Source organism: Pristiophorus japonicus, chromosome 5, assembly GCF_044704955.1.
Source record: "Pristiophorus japonicus isolate sPriJap1 chromosome 5, sPriJap1.hap1, whole genome shotgun sequence".
Taxonomy (NCBI): Eukaryota; Metazoa; Chordata; class Chondrichthyes; family Pristiophoridae; genus Pristiophorus; species Pristiophorus japonicus.
In genome coordinates this window covers 285,483,433-285,507,778 of record NC_091981.1, presented here as the reverse complement: position 1 = coordinate 285,507,778, position 24,346 = coordinate 285,483,433, and the positions used below count along the sequence as shown (strand labels likewise).

The window sequence follows — 24,346 nt, the reverse complement described above, 5'->3', positions numbered from 1 at the left end:
CACACACACACACACTCGTACAACACACACATACAATACACACACACACGTACAACACACACATACAATACACACACACACACGTACACCACACACATACAATACACACACACACGTACAACACACACATACAATACACAACAATACAATACATACACATACAATACACACACACGTACAACACACACATACAACACACACACACACACACGTACAACACACACATACAATACACACACACACGTACAACACACACATACAATACACATGCACACACACACGTACAGCACACACATAGAATACACACACACACACGTACAACACACACATACAATACACACACACACACATACAATACACACACACACACGTACTACACATACATACAACACACACATGCGTACAACACACATACAATACACACACGTACAGTATATACACATGCAATACACACACACATACAACATGCATACAACACACATGTACAACACATACAATACACACACATACAATACACACACATACAATACACACACACATACAACACACGCATACAACACGCACGTACAACACACACATACAATACACACATACACACAACACACACATACACACATACACACAAACAACATATACATACACAAACACACTCACAATACAAACTCCCTTAGTATAGAATCATTGAATGATGCAGCACAGAAGAGGGCCATTCAGTCCACTGTGTCTGTGCCGGCTCCTTGGTAGAGCTGTCTAATTAGGAGACCCAACTTACCTGCGAGTAAATGAGCTGAGTCAATGAGAGGGTGGATTTTATGTGTCTATGTCAAAGCATTACCTTGAGCAGCCAAAATGGCCTTTCCTTATTCCACACTTTCTTAAGATCTTAATATGAACCACCTTATTTTACTTTTATTTAAGGGAAGAAGCACACTGAGTTGAAGCCTGTCATGGGGCACAGATGCTAATGCATCAAAATGACATACAGGCCAGGGACCCCTTGCTCCCAGGGAGAGACAAGGCCATTTTTTTGGCTGCCAGAGGAACAAAGCCACAAGTCAGGCTCTTGAGGGAAGAATGAGATACAGAGAGAGAGAGAAAGACATACAGAGAGAAAGAGATAGAAAGAGAGACATAGAGGGACAGAGACATACATAGAAAGTGATCTACAGAGAAAGATAGACAAACAGAGGGCAAGAGTGACATGTACAGAAAGAGACATAAAAAGAAAGGGCTAGACTTTCCTCCACTGCCGGATTGCCGCCCAAAAGGACCGTTAAGATTCCTCAAATAACGCTGGTGAAAAATTCCATAAAAAAGGGAAAAAATATCGCCCGGCGAGAAAATGGATCTTACACGTAGATTCTCGGCGGTTAAACGCGATCCTTGGCAAAATGGACGCTGCTTAACCAGAATGGGCGGTAAGTACTCAAATTTAGACCGAGGCTGCATTGGAGCCTAGGGAGGGGCAGAAAAACTCAAAAAATATTTTTTCAGCAAAAAATAAATATTTAGAAAACAGTCTCAAGACCCTGTTTAACTTAATCGTCGTGAAAGAATTTTAAAAAAACCCTTTAACTTCCCTTTCTTTGCAGGGCTATTTACCGACCACCCAGCTCCGGCAGATTTCCGTCGGCCTTTTTTTCGATCCTGCCTACGGGTCACCGCTGAGCCCAAACTTAGACCGTGCTGGTGTTCTCGGCAGTGCAAGCGGTGTTTTGAAAACGTCGTCGGAACTCTTTAATAAATGTAGTAGAAACTTTCGCCGTGTGGTTTTCCGCCGAAAAGGAGCAGTCCCGCCGAGAAAACCACCAGGAATGAAGAGGAAAGTCTAGCCCAAAGACTTCCACTTATATAGCACCTTGTACAACCACCGGTTATTCCCAAAGCATTTAACGCCAATGAAGTACTTTTTTGAGTGTAGTCACTGTTGTAATGTGGGAAACACGGCAGCCAATTTTGCACACAGCAAGCTCCAGCAAACAGCAGTGTGATAATGACCAGATAATCTGTTTGTGTTATGTTGATTGAGGGATCAATATTGACCAGGACACCGGGGAGAATTCCCCTGCTCTTCTTCGAAATAGAATCATGGAAATTTACAGCACGGAAGGAGGCCATTTTGGCCCATCGTGTCCGCGCCGGCCGAACAAGAGCTATCCAGCCTAATCCCATTTTCCAGCTCTTGGTCCATAACCCTGTGGGTTACAGCACTTTAAATGCACATCCAAGTAGCTTTTAAATGTGGTGAGGGTTTCTGCCTCTATCAGGCAGTGAGTTCCAGACCCCCACCACCCTCTGGGTGAAGACACTTCCCCTCATATCTCCTCTATAACTCCCCTCAATTACTTGAAATCTATGTCCCCTGGTTGTTGACCCCTCTGCCAAAGGAAACAGGCCCTTCCTATCCACTCTATCCAGGCCCCTCATAATTTTATACACCTCAATCAGGTCTCCCCTCAGCTTGCTCTGTTCCAAAGAAAACAGACCCAGCATCTGTAATTTTTCCTCACAGCCAAAATTCTCCAGTTCAGGCAACATGCTTGTAAATCTCCTCCGCACCCTTTCCAATGCAATCACATCGTTCCTGTAATGTGGTGACCAGAACTGCACGCAGTACTCTAGCTGTGGCCTAACCAGTGTTTCATACAGTTCAAGCATAACCCTCCCTGCTCTTGTATTCCATACCTCGACTAATAAAGGCAAGTGTTCCATATGCCTTCTTAACCACCTTATCTACCTGGCCTGCCACCTTCAGGAATCTGTGGACCTGCACTCCAAGGTCCCTTTGTTCCTGTACAATTCTCAGTGCCCTACCATTTAATGTGTATTCCCTTGCCTTGTTAGATCTCCCTAAATGTATTACCTCACACTTCTCTAGATTGAATTCCATTTGCCACTATTCTGCCCACCTGACGAGTTCATTGATATCTTCCTGCAGTCCGTAGCTTTCTTCTTCATTATCAACCACACAGCCTATATAAGTGTCATCTGCAAACTTCTTAATCATACTTCCAACATTCAAGTTCAAGTAATTGATATATACCCCAAAAAGCAAGGGACCCAGAACTGAGCCCTGCAGAACCCCACTAGAAACAGCCTTCCAGTCACAAAAACATCCATCAACCATTACACTTTGCTTCCTGCTTCTGAGCCAATTTTGGATCCAGCTTGCCACTTTGCCCTGGATCCCATGGGCTTTTACTTTTGTGACCAGTCTGCCATGTGGGATCTTATCAAAAGCTTTGCTAAAATCCATATACACTACATCATACACACTGCCCTCATCGACCCTCCTGGTTACCTCCTCGAAAAATTCAATCAAGTTATTCAGACATGACCTTACCTTAACAAATCCATGCTGACTGTCCCTAATTAATCCGTTTCTTTCCAAATGAAGATTTATCCTGTCCCTCAGGATTTTTTACAATAATTTCCCCAACACCGAGGTTAGGCTGACTGGCCTGTAATTACTTGGTCTATCCCTTTCTCTCTTTTTAAACAAAGGTACCACATTAGCAGTCCTCCAGTGCTCTGGCACCACACCTGTAATCAGAAAGCATTGGAAAATGATGATCAGAGCCTCTGCTATTTCCATCCCAGCCGAGGGATTTATCCACTTTCAAAGTTGCTAAGCCCCTTAATACTTTCCTCTCTCACTATGTTTGTCTAGTCCAATACTGCCATGAGATATTTTACACCCACCTGTGAAGGCAGACAGGGCCTCAGTTTAATATCCTATCTGAAAGATAGCACCTCTGACAGTGTAGCACTCCCTCAGTACTGCACAGGAGTGTGAACCTAGATTTTTGTGTTCAAGTCTCTGGAATAAGGCTTGAACCCTCAACCTTCTGACTCAAAGGCAAGAGCACTACCCACTGAGCCACAGCTGATACATTGAGAAAATGAAAGATAGACATACAAAGAGAAAGAGAGACATACAGATATAATGCTAGACATACAGCAAAAGAGTGACATACAGACAGAAACTGAGAGAAAGAGGAACCTACCGAGAGAGACAGAAAGACATACAGACAGAAAGGGAGACATACAGAGAGAGAAATAGACACATATATAAACCTTTGAACACCACTATAGATAAACCTCTGAAAACCATTCCTATCTATAAACCTCTGAACACTACTCTTATTTATAAACTTCCCAAACATTACTCATATACATACTTATGAACCCCTTAATTTGATCCTTAATTTCCAATTATTTGAGGTATTCATTGAATCCCATGAATCTTGCCTGGATTCCAGTTTGTAACTCACACCTGGGCCTCTGTTATAATCTTTCTATAAACCATGTGAACCTCTTGATGAGGTTCCAGCATTAAGCAACTTCAAAGTATACGTTATTCCAGATTTAAACCATCTTAACCCCTCAAATAAATTCTATCTTGCAACTTCTGGATATCCAGTATTCTGTACATAAACCATATATACTCCTTGATTAGAGATGTCAGCTTGTAACCTACTCCTGACTATCCAAAATTGCTTGTCAATCAATGAAATTGGTATTTTTCTTTGAATTTATTGAAGAAATCACTTCATTTAATGATGGACAGGGGTCTCAGTTTTAACTCCCCGCACCCCCGGGATGGGGTCGGGGGTTACTCGATTTTGATATTTTAACTCACACGACCACCCCGCCCCTTTCCCCCAACCCTCGACGGGCCGGAGAGGGTTAGGGGGCGGGGGGGGGGGGCAGGAGGGGGTCGAGCAAGTTAGAATTTCAGAATCGAGCAACCCGATCCCATGCCGACCCCATTCCTGGCTCCCATAATATCTACGGCATTGCTTCAGGTCCGAGATGAGGCTCCCGCGGGGCCTACTCAACATGCAAAAGTCGCGGTCCTAATGATGTCATCGGTGCGGCAAATTACTTTTAACCTCAACACAGGGGGAGTCCCGCGCTGTCTGCTGCCCGGCAACCACAACAGGGCGGGAGGAGACGACAGGCCAGATGAGGCCCAGATATGTTTTAGAACTTTGACCGCATTTAAGCTCATTATAGGCCAGGAGGCGCAAAAGTGTTCCCCCCTCAGGTCTCAATAGGAAAACTTCAGCCTTCGCCAGCCCCCAAACCTTACCTCTTCCCGACCATGGCCCAGATTCTTCCTTCTCCCCACCCACTCTTATTCATGGCATCATCTGACCTCCACCCACCCCACCCCCCCCTTTCCTGTGGCTGCCCCCCCCCCCTCCCCAGCCTCCCACTGACTGTCGGTAACCGTTCCCACCAATCCCACTCTGCAGTCTCCTGCCGCTAAATGACCTCTCCCACCCGTCAGCCGGGCAGTCAATCTGGCAGGTGGGACTCTGCCAGAATGAGTTAAATCAGGCCCTGCCATTAAGATTGGCCTTGCCAGGTTCTTCATCCTGTACCAGGCTCCCCCACACCCTCCCCAATAATATCCCGGCCTTGGAGTGAATTGCAGACTGGAATTTAATGGTGACATTGAAGGGGTTTATACATGGATTAATGGATGCCTTGGAATTGGTTACAGGCTGGAATCTAATCGATAGGTTCAGGGGTTTATATATAGAATAATGGATATCCGGGAGCGAGTTACAGTCTGGAATCTACTCGAGGGGTTCGGGGGTTTATATATAGAATAATGGATACCCAGGAATGAGTTACAGGCTGGAATCTAATCGAGGGATTCGGGGGTTTATATATAGAATAATGGATACCCGGGAGTGAGTTATAGACTGGAATCTAATCGATTGATTCGGGGGTTTACAGAAAACTGGGAGTGAGTTACAGACTGGAATCTAATCGAGGGGTTTGGGGGGTTTATATATAGAATAATGGCTATCCTGGAGCGAGTTATAGTCTGGAATCTACTCGAGGGGTTCGGGGGTGTCATTTATAGAATAATGGATACCCGGGAGGGAGTTACAGGCTGGAATCTAATCGATAGGTTCAGGGGTTTATATATAGAATAATGGATACCCAGGAATGAGTTACAGGCTGGAATCTAATCAAGGGGTTCGGGGTCATTTATAGAATAACAGATACCCGGGTGTGGGTTACAGACTGGAATATAATCGAGGGATTCGGGGGGTTTATGTAAAGGATATACTTCTGTTCTAATACTCTCTCCTGAACTTTCTGCCCCACATTCGAACTGGTATGGCTCGCAGCCGGAGAATCATGAGGGAGTCTCAGGAAAACGGCAAGCCAGCCTACTCCTGGCGATCGGTGATGTGCTCTCCCACAGTAACGCCTTCCCCACACACCTCCACCAGCAAATATGTGCTTACCTCTCCATTCAGGAAACAGTATAGTAGAGCGACAGCAAAGCCCTGTTTTAAAAAAAGGAGCAGAATCAGTTAAATCAGAGCCTTACAATTGTATTCAGTACTTCAATAACAACTGTGTCTGTTGGAAGAGACCCTGGGCTCCTTTAAGAAATACCTAGCTGTGGTAATGGGAAAACAATCGGGTTGGTGTTCTCGAGGGAGAAGATCATTTGGGTCAAAGGACGTTCTTTACCCAGAGAGTGGCTAGAGTTTGGAACTCGCTACCCCGTGGATACTGTTGGGAACGGTAGCATAGTGGGTTATATTACTGAGCTACAAATCCACAGGCCTGCACTAATGATCTGGTGACATAAGTTCAAATCCCACCATGGTGGCTAGAGAATTTCAATTCAGTTAATAAATTAATCTGGAATAAAAGGCTAGTGTTACTAATGGTGACCTTAAAACTACCTGATTGTTGTAAAAACCCATCTGGTTCACTAATGTTCGTTAGGGAAAGAAATCTGCTGTCCTTACCCGGTCTGGCCTATATATGACTCCGGACCCCCAGTAATGTGAGAAATAGGAACAGGAGTAGGCCGTACGGCCCCTCGAGCATACTCCGCCATTCAATAAGATCATGGCTGATCTAACCATGGACTCAGCTCCACTTCCCCGCCCGCTCCCCATAACCCCTTTATCCCCTTATCATTTAAGAAACTGTCTATTTCTGTCTTAAATTTATTCAATGCCCCAGCTTCCACAGCTCTTTGAGGCAGTGAATTCCATAGATTTACAAACCTCTGAGAGAAGAAATTTCTCCTCATCTCTGTTTTAAATGGGCAGCCCCTTATTCTAAGATCGTGCCCTCTAATTCTAGTCTCCCCCATCAGTGGAAACATCCTCTCTGCATCCACCCTGTCAAGCCCCCTCATAATCTTATATGTTTCGATAAGATCACCTCTCATTCTTCTGAATTCCAATGAGTAGAGGCCCAACCTGCTCAACCTTTCCTCATAAGTCAACTCCCTCATCCCCGAAATCAACCAAGTGAACCTTCTCTGAACTGCCTCCAAAGCAAGTACATCCTTTCGGAAATATGGAAACCAAAACTGCACGCAGTATTCCAGATGTGGCCTCACCAATACCTTATATAGCTGTAGTAAGACTTCTCTGCTTTTATACTGCAATAAAGGCCAAGATACCATTGGCCTTCCTGATCACTTGCTGTACCTGCATACTATCCTTTTGTGTTTCATGCACAAGTACCCCCAGGTCCCACTGTATTGTGGCACTTTGTAATCGTTCTCCATTTAAATAATAACTTGCTCTTGATTTTTTCTGCCAAAGTGCATGACCTCACACTTTCCAACATTATACTCCATCTGCAAAATTTTTGCCCACTCACTTAGCCTGTCTATGTCCTTTTGCAGATTTTTTGTTACCTCCTCACACATTGCTTTTCCTTCCATCTTTGTATCGTCAGCAAACTTGGCTACGTTACGCTCAGTCCCTTCTTCCAAGTCGTTAATATAGATTGTAAATAGTTGGGGTCCCAGCACTGATCCCTGCAGCACCCCACTAGTTACTAGTTGCCAACCAGAAAATGAACCATTTATCCCGACTCTCTGTTCTCTCTTAGTTAGCCAATCCTCTATCCATGCTAATATATTGCCCCCAAACCCGTGAACTTTTATCTTGTGCAGTAACCTTTTATGTGGCACCTTGTGAAATGCCTTCTGGAAGTCCAAATACACCACATCTACTGGTTCCCCTTTATCCACCCTGTTCGTTACATCCTCAAAGAACTCCAGCAAATTTGTCAAACATGACAAATCCATAAATCCATGCTGACTCTGCCTGACTGAATTTTGCTTTTCCAAATGTCCTGCTACTGCTTCTTTAATAATGGGCTCCAGCATTTTCCCAACCACAGATGTTAGGCTAACTGGTCTATAGTTTCCTGCTTTTTGTCTGCCTCCTTTTTTAAATTGCCCTCTGAAATCGGAAACCAATCGGGAATGGTTTCCTATAGGAATGGGCAATAAATGCGGGCCTTGCCAGAGACGCCCACATCCCGTGAATTAATAAAGAAATGTAAAAATAAGTTGAGGCACAAAGCACAGATGCATTTTTGATTTCACCGGAGTTTTAACTCCAAGGCATCTGTGTTTTTTTTCAACAGGTTCCCCGCCCGGCTCAGTTGAGAGGCTCAGTTCCTTGGTGGCCGGGGAGCGATGGAGAAGGGAATAGAGCTCAGTTGCAAATAGGTTTGGTGCCATTCGGGGCACAGATTGCGGGGGTGGTTTGGTTGTTCGGGGGGAGGAGCATCGGGGAGGCAGAGGTGGGGGTGTTGGGGAGAGATCGGAGACCGAGACGGAGGGGTCGGGGAGAGATCGGAGGCAGTGTGGGGGTTCGGAGGGGAGATCGGAAGCAGAGGTGGGGGGGAGTCGGGGAGAGATCGGAGGCACAGAAAGGGGTTGGCGGAGCGATCGGAAGCAGAGTCGGAGATCGGAGGCACTGATGAGGGGCATAAGGGAGAGATTGGAGGGAGAGTCGGAGATCATGAGGGTCGATGATTGCAGGAGGGGTGGGAGGGAGGGGGGGTCAGAGACCAGGGGGATTTGTAGATTCTGGGGGTGCGGAATTGGGGGGAGATGGTGGAGGGTGAGGGGGGGAGTTGGGGGGCGATGGTGGAGGAGGTGGGGGGAGGGGGGAGATGGTGGAGGTGATGGGGAGTTGGGGTTTACAGGTTAGCGTGTTGGGTCTGGATGAAACATTCCTGCTCCTCCTGGCCCACAAGCAATGCTGTAAACCCAATGGAGCGGCCCTTTTCGTCTCCTTTTACCTGCCGGGTTCCCAGGTGACCAGTGGTTACAAATAGAAACACTGTTAAAATGCAGGCATGCTTCCTCCTTAATGACCGACTTGCATCTTGGGAGCGGAATGGTCGGTCGTCGCCTCCATTAAAACGAGCCCTGTGGGTGGGCTCGAGGATGGCTAGGTCCCTCTTTCAGAGTTTTAAACATTTTAACTTCCCACCCGACCCAAACCCACCCATTTTGGAGGGGTTCAAGTTACCTCCTGAGTGTCTGTCAGCACATACAGTTCCCACCCCTTATAGTGGGCAGTTTGGTGCTCGCGCGATTTACACGCTATACACAGACAACATATTGTAAAATAACAGGAGGTCTCACTGAGCGACCACCTTTCCTAATCGTTAGCCGTTGAATCCAGAATCTTAGCACCATGGTAACCGCACTGTGATGAGTTGTGAACAGCTGACTGAAACTACTTGAAGGCCAGACTTTGCCTGAAATCAGCAAAGCCTTTTAAATGGTAAGTGCAGAGTAAATATTTATTGAACTGCACTTAATACGTTATCATAGAATCATAGAATCATGGAAAATTATGATACTGATGGAGGCCATTCGAATCATCGCGTCCATGCCAGTCGAGTAAGAGTTTACCCAGCCTAATCCCACTTTCCAGCTCTTGGTCCGTAGCCCTGTAGGTTACGGCACTTTAAGTGCACATCCAAGTAGCTTTTAAATGTGGTGTTTCTGCCTCTACCACCCTTTCAGGCAGTGAGTTCCAGACCCCCACCACCCTCTGGGAGAAGAAATTCTTCCTCATCTCCCCTCTAATCCTTCTACCAACTACTTTAAATTCATGCCCCCTGGTTATTGACCCCTCTGCTAAGGGAAACAGGTCCTTCCTATCCACTCTATCCAGGCCCCTCATAATTTTATACACCTCAGTAAATCTCCCCTCAGCCTCCTCTGTTCTAAAGAAAACAGACCCAGCATCTTCAATCTTTTCTCATAGCCAAAATTCTCCAGTCCTGGCAACATTCTTGTAAATCTCCTCTGCACCCTTTCCAGTGCAATCACATCTTTCCTGTAATATGGTGACCAGAACTACACACAGTACTCCAGCGGTGACCTAAGCAGTGTTCTATACAGTTCAAGCATAACCTCCTTGCTCTTGTATTCCATGCCTCGACTAATAAAGGCAAATATTCCATATGCCTTCTTAACCACCTTATCTACCTGGCCTGCTACCTTCAGGGATCTGTAGACCTGCACTCCAAGGTCCCTTTGTTCCTCTACACTTCTCAGTGCCCTACCATTTAATGTGTATTCCCTTTCCTTGTTAGACCTCCCCAAATGCATTACCTCACACTTATCCAGATTGAATTCCATTTGCCACTGTTCTGCCCACCTGACCAGTATATTGATATCTTCCTGCAGTTCGCAGCTTTCTTCTTCATTATCAACCACACAGCCGATTTTAGTGTCATCTGCAAACTTCTTAATCATACCCCCAACATTCAAGTCCAAGTCATTAAAAGATACCACAAAAAGCAAGGGACCCAGCACTGAGCCCTGCGGAACCCCACTGCATACATCCTTCCAGTCAATAAATCATCATCAAAGGCAATCCCTCGGAATCGAGGAAGACTTGCTTCCACTCTAAAAATGAGTCCTTAGGTGACTGAACAGTCCAATATGAGAACCATAGTCCCTGTCACAGGTGGGACAGATAGTCATTGAAGAAAGGGAGGGTGGGACTGGTTTGCCGCATGCTCTTTCCGCTGTCAGCGCTTGATTCCTGCATGCTCTTGGCGATGAGACTTGATAAAACAGCCATGTTGCATAACTTCCCTGCTTTTGTATCCTATGCCTAAGCTAATAAAGGAAAGCATTCCGTATGCCTTTTTAACTACCTTATCGACCTGTCCTGCTACCTTTAAGGATCTATGGACATACACTCCAAGGTCCCTCTGTTCATCCACACCTCTCAGTGTCCCACCATTTATTGTGTACTCCCTTGCCTTGTTGCCCTTCCCCAAATGCATTACCTCACACTTTTGCGGATTGAATTCCATTTGCCATAAGTGGCACCTTTGTAATTGACACCTATAGTGTTGGCGAATGGTCAGCGCCATTTGCCCGATATCAGCGGCTGTCTGTCTGTGCTAAGCATGTCACTGCATCTCTGAGATCTCCTGGCATGCTCTCCTCCCTCCAGATGAGAGAGATGAGATCATGTATTCGCGCCAACAATGCCTTTCCGCCATACTTCAGTGCCTCAGCGGGGATTCCATCCGCTCCCGTAGCCTTGTTGTTCTTAAGCTGCCTTATGGTTTTTTTCTACCTCGTGCAGTGCTGGAGTTTTACTGAGGTGGTGGCGGGTAACATGCAGTGGGATGGAGTCGAGACATGGACCATGTACAGTAGACACTTCAAGTCGCTGGAGAAATACCACCAACGATGTCTCTGCAAGATCCGACAAATCCCCTGGGATGACAGACGCACCAATGTTAGCGTCCTCGACCAGGCCAACATCACCAGCATTGCAGCGTTGGCCACACTCGATCAGCTCCGTTGGGCAGGCCACATTGTCCGCATGCCAGACATGAGACTCCCAAAGCAAGCGCTCTACTTGGAACTCCTTCATGGCAAACGAGCCAAAGGTGGGCAGCGGAAACATTTTAAGGACACCCTCAAAGCCTCTCTGATAAAGTGCAACATCCCCATCGACACCTGGGAGTCCCTGGCCAAAGACCGCCCTTAGTGAAGGAAGTGCATCCAGGAGGGCACTGAGCACCTCGAGTCTCGTCGCTGAGAGCATGCAGAAATCAAGCACAAACAGCGGAAAGAGCGTACAGCAAACCTGTCCCACCCATCCCATACCTGTGACAGGGACTGTGGTTCTCATATTGGACTGTTCAGTCACCTAAGGACTCATTTTTAGAGTGGAAGCAAGTCTTCCTCGATTCTGAAGGACTGCCTATGATGATGATGATGCTAAGCATGTACAATGTAAGTGCTGGAGACTGTACCTGAAACGATCCTATCCCTAGCTCAATGTGCATTCTCACATCGAACGCTGTGTTATCAGGGAAAAATGCGCACACAATATAATGGATGCCGAAGAGTGGGATGAGCAGCAGAGTCGATTTCATCAGTCTCCTGGAAAATAAAATAGTGATTGTTTTTAAGACAAAAAGAAAATCGAATTTCAAGTGCTGTCTTTGTCCCTGGGAAAGGCAAACAGTGGAACAGTGAAACAGTGGTCAGGCTTGTGTGGAGGGCCACTAGGAATGTGTTTAATCAGTTCAATATCTCTCATTGGAAATGACGCTGGAAACTACCGAACAACAAAATCTTCACAAACGGGCTTATGATGATGCTGTGCACAGTGACCAGAAGGATTATTATCGCCGTGTATCAGTCTTGTCACAAAGGGTATTTTTGGACATTAAAGGCCCCACTGCAAGTTGATAAAGCTGTAAAAAGAGCTAATGGAATTCTCAGTTTTGTTACAAGAGGCACAGAATATAAAAGCCAAGAGGTAGTGATGAGTCTCTTGTTAAACCTTAATAGAACCTCAGTTAGAATACTGTGTGCAGTGTTGGGCTCCACATTATAGGAAGGATACTGATGCTTTAGAAAGGGTACAACACAGATTGACTAGGATTCTGCCTGGTCTGAGGAAATACTATGAGGAAAGATTTGGGGAAAAATGTTTTCATTAAAACAACACAGATGGACCATATACAGTAGACCCCTCAAATTGCTGGAGAAATACCACCAACGATGTCTCCGCAAGATCCTCCAAATCCCCTGGGAGGACAGACGCACCAACAGTGTTCTCGATCAGGCCAACATCCCCAGCATTGAAGCACTGACCCCACTCGACCAGCTCCGTTGGGCGGGCCACACTGTTCATAAGACTCCCAAAGCAAGCGCTCTACTCGGAACTCTTACACAGCAAGCGAGCTCGAGGTGGGCAGAGGAAACGTTACAAGGACACCTTCAAAGCATTCTTGATTAGATGCAACATCCCCACCAACACCTGGGAGTCCCTGACCAAAGACCACCCTAAGTGGAGGAAGAGCGTCCGGGAGAGCGCTGAGCACCTCGAGTCTCGTCGCCGAAAGCATGGAGAAAACAAGCGCAGGCAGCGGAAGGAGCGTGCAGCAAACCTGTCCCACCCTCCCTTCCCTTCAACCACTGTCTGTTCCACCTGCGACAGAGACTGTAATTCCCGTATTGGACTGTACAGTCGCCTGAGAACTCACTTTTAGAGAGGAAGCAAGTCTTCGATTTCGAGGAACTGCCTATGATGATGACAGATTACAGAGTGATATGGTAGAAGTGCTTAAAATTATGAAAGGATGGGACAGGGGAGATAGAGACTTCTTTCAATTTAGTATACTGTATTCACTGCTCACGATGTGGTCTCCTCTACATTGGGGAGACCAAGCATAGACTGGGTGACCGCTTTGCGGAACACCTCCGTTCAGTCCTTAAGTCCTGAGCTTCATGTCACCTGTCACTTTAATTCTCCGCTGTATTCTCATTCTGACCTCTCCATCCTCGGACTCCTACACTGTTCCAATGAAGCTCAACGCAAGCTCGAGGAACAGCACCTCAAATTCTGTTTAGGCACTTTACAGCCTTCTGGACTCAACATCGAGTTCAACAATTTCACAGCATAACCTATGTCCCTATTTTTTTCTGTTTCTTTCTCTTACCCAAGGCAGCTGGTGATGTTTCTGCCATTTACACCCTATCTAGATTCATCTTTTGTTTCTTAACTTGCCCCATTAACATTTCTTTTCACCTTGCACCATCATCCCTTTTGTCTCTCTAATCTCTCCTGCCTTCCACCCAATCACAGATCTTCCCTTTTGTTCTTTCCTCCCCTCCCCCCCTTTCCCTGCCCCTACACTTGCTTAAAAACCTGTTTTCATCTTACATCTCGAACTTTTTCCAGTTCTGATGCAGGGCCATCGCCCCGAAACGTTAACTATGTTTCTCTCTCCACAGATGCTGCCTGACCCGCTGAGTGTTTCCAGCATTTTCTGTTTTTATTTCAGATTCCAGCATCCGCAGTATTTTGCTTTTGTACATACAAACAGACTGCTTCCAGTAGTTGAGGGGTCAAGAACGAGGGGGGTCAGAGACACAAGATTAAATGTAAGAGATTCGAAACAGAGGGCAGGAGAAAAGTCTTCACAGAGAATTATGAGGCTGTGGGATTCACTTCAAGGGTTAGCGGTTGAGGCAACAACTATGGATACATTGAAGATTAGACTGGACAGATGGATAAAGGAAAAGGAGATGAAGGGATATGAAGGGTAAATGTGATCAGAACTATTTGCTCGTGTGGATGGTAAATGCTGACACAGACTGGTTGGGCCAAATGGCTTGTTTTCATCTTGTAACTTCTATGTATCTCATGAAGCATAAGAACATAAGAACATAAGAAATAGGAGCAGGAGTAGGCCATATGGCCCCTCGAGTCTGCTCCGCCATTCAATACGATCATGGCTGATCTGATCATGGACTCAGCTCCACTTCCCCGCCTGCTCCCCATAACCTCTTATCCCCTTATCGTTTAAGAAACTGTCTATTTCTATCTTAAATTTATTCAATGCCCCAGCTTCAACAGCTCTCTGGGGCAGCGAATTCCACAGATTTTCAACCTTCTGAGAGAAGAAATTTCTCCTCATCTCTGTTTTAAATGGGCGGCCCCTTATTCTAAGATCATGCCCTCTAGTCCTAATCACCCCCATCAGTGGAAACATCCTCTCTGCATACACCTTGTCAAGCCCCCTCATAATCTTATACGTTTCGATAAGGTCATCTCTCATTCTTCTGAATTCCAATAAGTAGAGGCCCAACCTTTCCTCATAAGTCAACCCCCTCATCCCCAGAATCAACCTAGTGAACCTTTTCTGAACTGCCTCCAAAGCAAGTATATCCTTTCATAAATATAGAAACCAAAATTGCATGCAGTATTCCAGGTGTGGCCTCACCAACACCCTGTATAACTGTAGCAAGACTTCCCTGCTTTTATACTCCATCCCCTTTGCAATAAAGACCTTCCTGATCACTTGCTGTACCTGCATACTATCCTTTTGTATTTCATGCACAGGTCCCGCTGTACTGCGACACTTTGCAATCTTTCTTCATTTAAATAATAACTTGCTCTTTGATTTTTTTTCTGCCAAAGTGCATGACCTCACACTTTCCAACATTATACTCTATCTGCAAAATTTTTGCCCACTCACTTAGCCTGTCTATGTCCTTTTGCAGATTTTTTATTTCCTCCTCACACATTACTTTTCCTCCCATCTTTGTGTCGTCAGCAAACTTGGCTCTTTCCAGTTTTTTTTGAACAAATCTTCTCCAATCTTATGGGCAGTATTGATATTTAGCGTAATTGACCGCTAATCTTTGCCTGCTGCTCTCCCCTCTTTCCTTTAGCTAAGCCAAGCTAACGGGAGTTGCCTGTAGTCCTTTCTTCCAGTTCTGAGATAGTGTCCAAATCCCGAGCAGTAACGTTTCTCTATTGTGTCCATATCGAGCATCTCCCGTTCTATTTCTGGTCTTTGTTCTTTGTCACTCGGAGGGCCCTGGGTTGCATCTTTTATTTTATTCATTCACAGGATGTGGCCGTCGCTGGCAAGGCCAGAATTTATTCTTCCTCCCTAATTGCCTTTGAGAAGGTGGTGGTGAGCCGCCTTCTTGAACTGCTGCAATCCGTGTGGGGAAGGTACTCCCACAGTGCTGATAGGGTTGGGGGGGCGGGGGGGGGTGGGGGGGTGTGTGGGAGAGGGGAGTTCCAGGATTTTGATCCCGCGACGGTGAAGGAATGGCGCCATATTTCCAAGTCAGGATGGTGTGTGACTTAGAAACATATAGAAACATAGAAAATAGGTGCAGGAGCAGGCCATTCGGCCTGTCGAGCCTGCACCGCCATTGAATCTGATCATGGCTGATCAGGCAACTTTAGTACTTGGAGGGGAACGTGGAGGTGGCGGAGCTCACATGCACCTGCTGCCCTTATCCTTCGAGCTGCCAGAGATCGCGGGTCTGACAGCTGCCAAAGGTGAAGGGAAAGGGGAGCACAGCTAGTGGCTTAACTTATCCTGGGCTAGGGGCGGGGACAATCTCAGCCAGTATTACCATCCCTGAGCTCTGTCACAACGTTCACTGCTTGATTTTGAACGGACTGGGCTCAACCATTATGCCCCATGGAATTTAATAACCTGGTTAGACTCCAGCTGTGAGGTCAACTCAGTTGAATTTAAGGAACTTAGGCATGCAGTGTGAGTCCATCTTGGTGAAGTAGCCAAACGCAACTTCAAGCTTTGAGTTAATTGCAAACTTAAAGTGATGTGAAGAGATGTTTAAAAGGATCCAAAGCAATGCACTGGATTCTCTCGGAGTTAAACTGGCCATTGACTTGCTGTTAACAGTGACATTTAACTGCAGTCTGCATGCTGAAGCAGCCTAGAGAGCAACACACAGCAGACGGTATAACTCAGGTTTGCCGATCTCACGTTATTCTAAGCAGTCTCAGACCCATTGAAAATTATCTGACGATTATATTGAAACAGGCCAAACTTGTTTTTATAAAGCACCTTATCAAGTAGTAATGCACTACACTGAACATAAACGTTCTTATGCATTCGCAAAACAAGATCCTACAAACATCGGTGAGGTGAATGACCACCGAAGGACAGTAACTCTGACAGTGCGGTATTCCCTCACTCCCGCACTGTACTGATGTGCCATTCATTCTCGGCATGTGGGCGACGCTGGCAAAGCCAGCATTTAATGCCCATCCCTCGTTGCCCTGAGAAGGTGGTGGTAACTGAATGGCTTGCACTTCTGAGGCCAGTCAATCACATTGGTGTGGGACTGGAGTCATGTATAACTAGGCCAGACCGGGATAAGGACGGCAGATTTCCTTCTCTGAAGGGCATTAGTGAGCCAGTTGGTTTTTTACGACAATCCAACAGCTTCGTGGTCACTATGTTTTTTAACTAAATTCTCAAACTGCCAAATCCCGCTCACCCATCACCCCTGTCTCGCTGACCAACATTGGCTCCCGGTTAAGCAACGCCTTGATTTCAAAATTCTCATCCTTGTTTACAAATCCCTCCATGGCCTCGCCCCCTCCCTATCTCTGTAATCTCTTTCAGCCTCATAACCCCACGAGATGTCTGCGCTCCTCAAATTCTGCTCTCTTGAGCATCCCTGATTATAACTGCTCAACCATTGATGGCCGTGCCTTCCGTTGCCTGGGTCCCAAGCTCTGGAATTTCCTGCTTAAACCTCTCTGCCTCTCTACCTCTCTTTCCTCCTTTAAGACGCTCCTTAAAACCTACCTCTTTAAACAAGCTTTTGGTCACCTGCCCTAATTTCTCCTTATGCGGTTCGGTGTCAAATTTATCTATTTTGGCTTTTAACACTGCTGTGAAGAGCCCTGTGATGTTTTACTATGTTAAAGGTGCTATATAAGTACAAGTTGCTATTGTTGTTGGGATCTGAACTCACGATCTCTGGATTATCAGTCCTGATTATGCTATCAAACTCCTGATGTGACCAGAACTCAGAATGGTTTGAACCAGAAGTATTATCATAGGCAGTCCCTCGGAATCGAGGAAGACTTGCTTCCACTCTTAAAATGAGTCCTTAGGTGGCTGAACAGTCCAATACGGGAACCACAGTCCCTGTCACAGGTGGGACAGATAGTCGTTGAGGGAAGGGGTGGGTGGGACTGGTTTGCCGCACGCTCCTTCCGCTGCCTGCGCTTGATTTCTGCGTGCTCTCGGCGATGAGACTCAAGGTGCTCAGCGCCCTCCCGGATGTGCTTCCTCCACTTAGGGTGGTCTTTGGCCAGGGACTCCCAGGTGTCAGTGGAGATGTTGCACTTTATCGGGGAGGCTTTGAGGGTGTCCTTGTAGCATTTCCTCTGCCCACCTTGAGCTCGTTTGCCATGAAGAGCGATACCAACTGAGCCAAGGTGATACATCCTTCAGATCTGTCCTCTGCATCCCGATATTTTATCAGTGTTCGGGCCTTTCTTTTTTTGCGATGTAAGATAGTGCCATATTTTATTCTAAGGGGCAATGTTTCTGTAAGGATTCATGCAGGAAACTGTATTAACACCTCAACACGAGGAAAGTATACGTTTATCATTTTCACTGATCGACCAAATTCGTAGTTTACACTCAACATCGATCTGCCATGTTGTTGTAAATAGTTACTTACGAGAAATGGGTAGAGGATTTCCCTCCTACATCTGGTGACCTCAGTTTCTGCATCAGAATACGGATGACGTTGAGAAATATCAGGAAGTTGACCTTTGCAATAAATATAAAAACAGAACAATCTATTAATTCGAACCCTCTGTCATCAAACATTTACAGATTTTAATTTTACATTAGCTAGTGGACCAAGGAAACTCTTCGCATCTGAATTTGACTTATAAAAGCAATTAGAGTTTACTCCAGTCAATTCCACTCTATGGCCCACTGAAAGTCTATAGAAACATAGAAAATAGGTGCAGGAGCAGACAATTCGGCCCTTCGAGCCTGCACCACCATTCAATATGATCATGGCTGATCATGCAACTTCAGTACCCCTTTCCTGCTTTCTCTCCATACCCATTGATCCCTTTAGCCATAAGAGCCACATCTAACTCCCTTTTGAATATATCTAACGAACTCACCTCAACAACTTTCTGTGGTAGAGAATTCCACAGGTTCACAATTCTCTGAGTGAAGAAGTTTCTCCTCATCTTGGTCCTAAATGGCTTACCCCTTATCCTTCGACTGTGACCCCTGGTTCTGGACTTCCCCAACATCGAGAACATTCTTCCTGCATCTAACCTGTCCAATCCCGTCAGAATTTTATATGTTTCTATGAGATCCCCTCTCATTCTTCTAAATTCCAGTGAATATAAGCCCAGTCGATCCAGTCTCTCCTCATATGTCAGTCCTGCCATCCCGAGAATCAGTCTGGTGAACTTTCGCTGCACTCCCTCAATAGCAAGAATGACCTTCCTCAGATTAGGGGACCAAAACTGCACACAATACTCAAGGTGTGGTCTCACCAAGGCCCTGTACAACCACAACAAGACCTCCTTGCTCCTATACTCAAATCCTCTCGCTATGAAGGCCAACATGCAATTTTCCTTCTTCACCGACTGCTGTACCTGCATGCCAACTTTCAATGACTCGTTGCACCTCCCCTTTTACTAATCTGTCACCATTCAAATAATATTCTGCATTCCTGTTTTTGCCACCAAAGTGAATAACTTCACATTTATCCACATTAAACTGCATCTGCCATGCATTTGCCCACTCACCTAACCTGTCCAAGTTACACATCCACTGCATTGCCCTTGTCTCCTCTTTCTGTTACTTCTTCAAAGAATTCAATGAAGTTGGTAAAACATGACCTTTCTTTTAGAAATCTATGCGGACTACTTTTTATTATTGAAATCTCAGCAGGTCAGGCAGCATCTGTGGAGAGGAAGCTGAATTAATGTTTCGGGTCGACGACCCTGCGTCAGAACTGGCGAGTGTTTGGAAAGAACAGATTCTTAACAAGCACTGAAAGGGGGAGGGGGAAAAAGAACAAAAAGGAAGCTCTGTGATAGGTTGGAAGACAATGTGAAAATGTGGGAGTCTATTTTTAAAGAAGCAGTAGCAGGACATTTGGAAAAGCAAAAGCAGGCAGAGACAGCATGGATTTATGAAGGGGAAGTCATGTTTGACAAATTTGCTGGAATTCTTTGAGGATGTAATGAACAGGGTGGATAAAGGGGAACCAGTGGATGTGGTGTATTTGGACTTCCAGAAGACATTTGACAAGGTGCCACGTAAAAGTTTACTGCACAAGATAAACGTTCACGGGATTTGGGGTAATATATTAGCATGGATAGAGAATTGGCTAACGAACAGAAATCAGAGATTCGGGATAAATGGTTCATTCTGTGGTTGACAACCAGTAACTAGTGGGGTGCTGCAGGGATCAGTGCTGGGACCCCATTTACAATCTATATTAACGACTTGGAAGAAGGGACCGAGTGTAACGTAGCCAAGTTTGCTGACGATACAAAGATGGGAGGAAAACCAATGCATGAGGAGGACACAAAAAATCTGCAAAAGGACATAGACAGGCTAAATGAGTGGGCAAAAATTTGGCAGATAGAGTATAATGTTGGAAAGTGTGAGGTCATGCACTTTGGCAGAATAAAATGAAAGAGCAAGTTATTATTTAAATAGTGAAAGATTGCAAAGTGCTGCAGTACAGCGGGACCTGGGGGTACTTGTGCATGAAACACAAAAGATTAGTATGCAGGTACAGCAAGTGATCAGGAAGGCCAATGGAATCTTGGACTTTATTGCAAACGGAATGGAGTATAAAAGCAGGGAAGTCTTGCTACAGTTATACAGGGTATTGGTGAGGCTACACCTGGAATACTGTGTGCAGTTTTGGTTTCCATATTTACAAAAGGATATACTTGCTTTGGAGGCAGTTCAGAGAAGGTTCACTAGGTTGATTCCAGAGATGAGGGGGTTGACTTTTGAGGAAAGTTTGAGTAGGTTGGGCCTCTACTCATTGGAATTCAGAAGATTGAGAGGTGATCTTATCGAAACGTATAAGATTATGAGGGGGCTTGACAAGGTGGATGCAGAGAGGATGTTTCCACTGATGGGGGAAACTAGAACTAGGGGGCATAATCTTAGAATAAGGGGCCGCACATTTAAAACAGAGATGAGGAGAAATTTCTTCTCTCAGAGGGTTGTGGATCTGTGGAATTCGCTGCCTCAGAGAGCTGTGGAAGCTGGGACATTGATAAATTTAAGACAAAGATAGACAGTTTCTTAACCGATAAGGGAATAAGGGGTTATGGGGAGTGGGCAGGAAAGTGGAGCTGAGTCCATGATCGGATCAGCCAAGATCATATTAAATGGCGGAGCAGGCTTGAGGGGCCGTATGGCCTGCTCCTGCTCTTATTTCTTATGTTCTTATGTTCTTACAAGAGAGATTAGTGAGTCAAAAGGGATGATGGCCCAAATTCAAATGCTAATGCCAGGAGTTAGGAAAACATTAGTCAAGATAATGTGTGAATGATGGGATAATGACCAGCTGCCATTAGAGACAAGGAGAAAAAAAGAAACAGGCTCTGGGGGGGTCGCGGGCGGGGGGGGGGTGTGGGGGAAGGGAGCCAAAGATTGGCAGCGGTTACGCTCCGAAATTTTTGAACTCGATGTTGAGTCCAGAAGGCTGTAAAGTGCCTAAACGAAACATGAGATGATGTTACTCGCACTTGCATTGAGCTTCATTGGAACAGTGTAAGAGACCGAGGACAGAGAGGTCAGAGTGGGAATGCAGTGGAGAATTATATTCCAGATTCCAGCATCCGCAGTATTTTGCTTTGGTACGTTTTATTATAGTCTCTGGATGTTTTGTTATCTTTTAGCAAAAATTCTTGCACCTTTCCTAGTCCAAATCTCCATGGCCTTGGAGCGAAATCATTTAAATTTTTCCCCTCTTATTCCTAGTTTCTTTTCTTTGAGCTATGTTCCTGGTACTTGTCAACCACGCTGATTCAGAACATAAGAACAGAACGAGAAATAAGACCATTTAGCACATTGAGCCCATTCTCCAATGGACCACTTAGAACCCGCAATATTTCAGACTCTTCTTAAGCCACATCATCCAAGTAACCGCTGAGTCAGAAAGCTTTAGGTTCAAGTCCCACTCCAGAGACCGGAGCATATAAATCTCGGTTGACACTCCAGTGCAGCACTGAGGGAGCGCTGCACTGTCGGAGGTGACGTCTTCTGGACGAGGCATTAAACCAAGGCCCCGCCGACTCGCTCAAGTGGATGTAAAAGATCCCATGCCAGTATTTAAAAGAAGAGCAGGGGAGTTATCCCCGGTGTCCTGGCCAATATTTCTACCTCAACCAAGTTCATTGCTGTGCGCAATATGGCTGCCGGCTATCCTACATTACAACAGTGACTACTTCAAAAGTACTTCACTGCTGAGAGGGAAAACGGGGCCTCGATTTAACGTCTCATCTGAAAGACGACCCCTTCAACAATGCAGCACTCCCTCAGCACTGCACTGGAGTGTCAATACAATACTTAATGAATATTTGAATTTCATTTTACAGCATTCACTTGGTCAAAAACAGAATTGTTTTTACTTACTAAGACTTCAAGTAATATAGCACCTCTTATAATCCACCAGATATATTGATTCTCATTGCCATCCCAACATCTAGAAAGAAATCAAAACGGTTATAAAAAATAAGGAATTACTTAATACAGAAAGCTGTTCATCATTGACATTCCTGGGCTCCATCTCTTGTATTATCCTTTAATTTTCCATCAATTTTACTCATTAAATTGTATTGGTGCGGTGGTAGCTGGGTCGCCAACTCTGGTTGGACACTGTCCTGGAGGGTTCATCACATGACCTTCTGCCTCCAACCACCCCGCCCCCACACTCCCGTCATTGGTCGCCCGACACGCCTGTCTTCGCGGCGCTCCACCTTCCTACGGCCAATCAGAAATCGAACAGACTCTTCATTGCACAATTGGATGATTTTTGACTATCAGTCCTTCCGTCCCCACCCCCCCCCCACCCCCCATCTCAGATCTTTTTTATTACAGGTTGAACCTCTCTTATCCAGAACTCCCTAATCCGGAACCACCCCTCGTCCAGAACCATTACCGGCTAACGAGTGGCGCATGCGCAGAGCTCTGACATGAACAAATTGAAGTTCTTCCTCGCTGCCGACTCCTGCAATCGCTGGCCTGACCCCGCAATTCACCCCCCCCCCCCGCACCCCCGACCATGGTCTCTCTGCCGCACTCCCAGCCCCAAGCCAGCCAGCACCGATATTCCCTTGCTCAGTACATGTACCATCCAATTTAACGTGACCACCCGTCGTCTGGAAAAATCCCTTATCCTGAACAAGCCAGGTCCTGAGGGTTCTGGATAACGGAGGTTCAACCTGTATTAAAATCCAAAGTGTTCACAGAATTTCTTTTAAAAAACACAATTTTATTTAACTCCCCTGTGATTTATTCCCCGGATCACTCCCCGGAGCAGTGTCTGGGGGATTAGTCTTTAATTCCTGGAGACCCCAGGGAAATCTTGGAGGATCGGCAACTCTTAGGTGGCGCTGCTGTATGTTGATGGTGGGAGAGTCCTCCACAATCACCTCCGACTGACTACTGTCCAATAACGGAGCCCTGAAAACAGCTCCTTAGTTCACTCACTGTAGTGTTTGATGGCATATGATTTGGAAAAAGTTTTATGAGGGAAGCAAAGAACTTGTGAACGTGCAAACTCCTTGCCGAGGCCAGTTCCACCAGGCTCCTCCTGGCCCCTTTCCAACGTGGTTATGTCTCATGGGTCGGCCTTGACAGAAATTGCTGTTTGACTGCAGGAACACTGCACCCAAGCCCGATCCCCTCTCTAGCTGACATCCACACAAGTGCCGCAGTGGTACAGAAGTAGGAACCTTGGATGATTTTCCTTTACTTAACTCACAGGCGCTGAACGTTATTTATTATGTCCATTGTTCCCTGACTGAAATCAGCGAACTCAGTACAGACCGGAGATCGAACTTGGAACTTTTATAGCTCTGTCTAGATCAAGCTCTCATTGGTTGAATCAATCACACGGATAGAAAAAAATGGCTTTGATCTAATAGCCATTGCGGACACGTGGTTGCAGAGTGACCAAACTTTGGAACTAAACATTCCAGGATACTTGATTTTAGAAGAGATAGGCAAAATGGAAAAGGTGGGGGCATGTTAATAAAGGATGGGATAAAGACAGTAGAGAGAATGGATCTTAGCTCAGAATATCAAGAAATACAATTAGTTTGCGTGGAGCTAAGAAACAACAAGAGGCAAAAAACACTGCTTCGAACATAAGAAACAGGAGCAGGAATAGGCCGTTCGGCGCCTCAAGCCTGCTCCACCATTCAATAAGATCATGGCTGATCTTCTACCTCAAATCCACTTTCCGCTGGGACATTGAATAAATTTAAGACAGAAGTAGAAAAGTGTGAGGTGATGCACTTTTGGAGGGCTAATAAGGAAAGCGTATACACATTAAGCAGTCGGCCACTTCATAGTGTCGATGAACAAGGGACCTTGGAGTGCTTGTCCACAGATCCCTGAAAGTAGCAGGCCAGGTGGATAAGGTGGTTAAGAAGGCATACGGAATGCTTGCCTTTATTGGCCAAGG

At 45.7% G+C, this 24,346-nt stretch overlaps 1 protein-coding gene across 1 annotated transcript in view; it reads right to left on the bottom strand.

Annotated features, from left to right (window-relative positions):
- LOC139264023 (pituitary adenylate cyclase-activating polypeptide type I receptor-like) overlaps positions 1-24,346 on the bottom strand; it is a 157,638-nt gene that overhangs the window by 5,321 nt on the left and 127,971 nt on the right. The window contains exons 9-12 of the mRNA XM_070880126.1: positions 22,291-22,360; positions 18,332-18,423; positions 12,100-12,229; positions 6,273-6,314 (exon numbers count right to left, since the gene is read on the bottom strand). Coding sequence (XP_070736227.1) covers positions 6,273-6,314; positions 12,100-12,229; positions 18,332-18,423; positions 22,291-22,360 — 334 coding nt within the window. The remainder of the gene's footprint in view (positions 1-6,272; positions 6,315-12,099; positions 12,230-18,331; positions 18,424-22,290; positions 22,361-24,346) is intronic.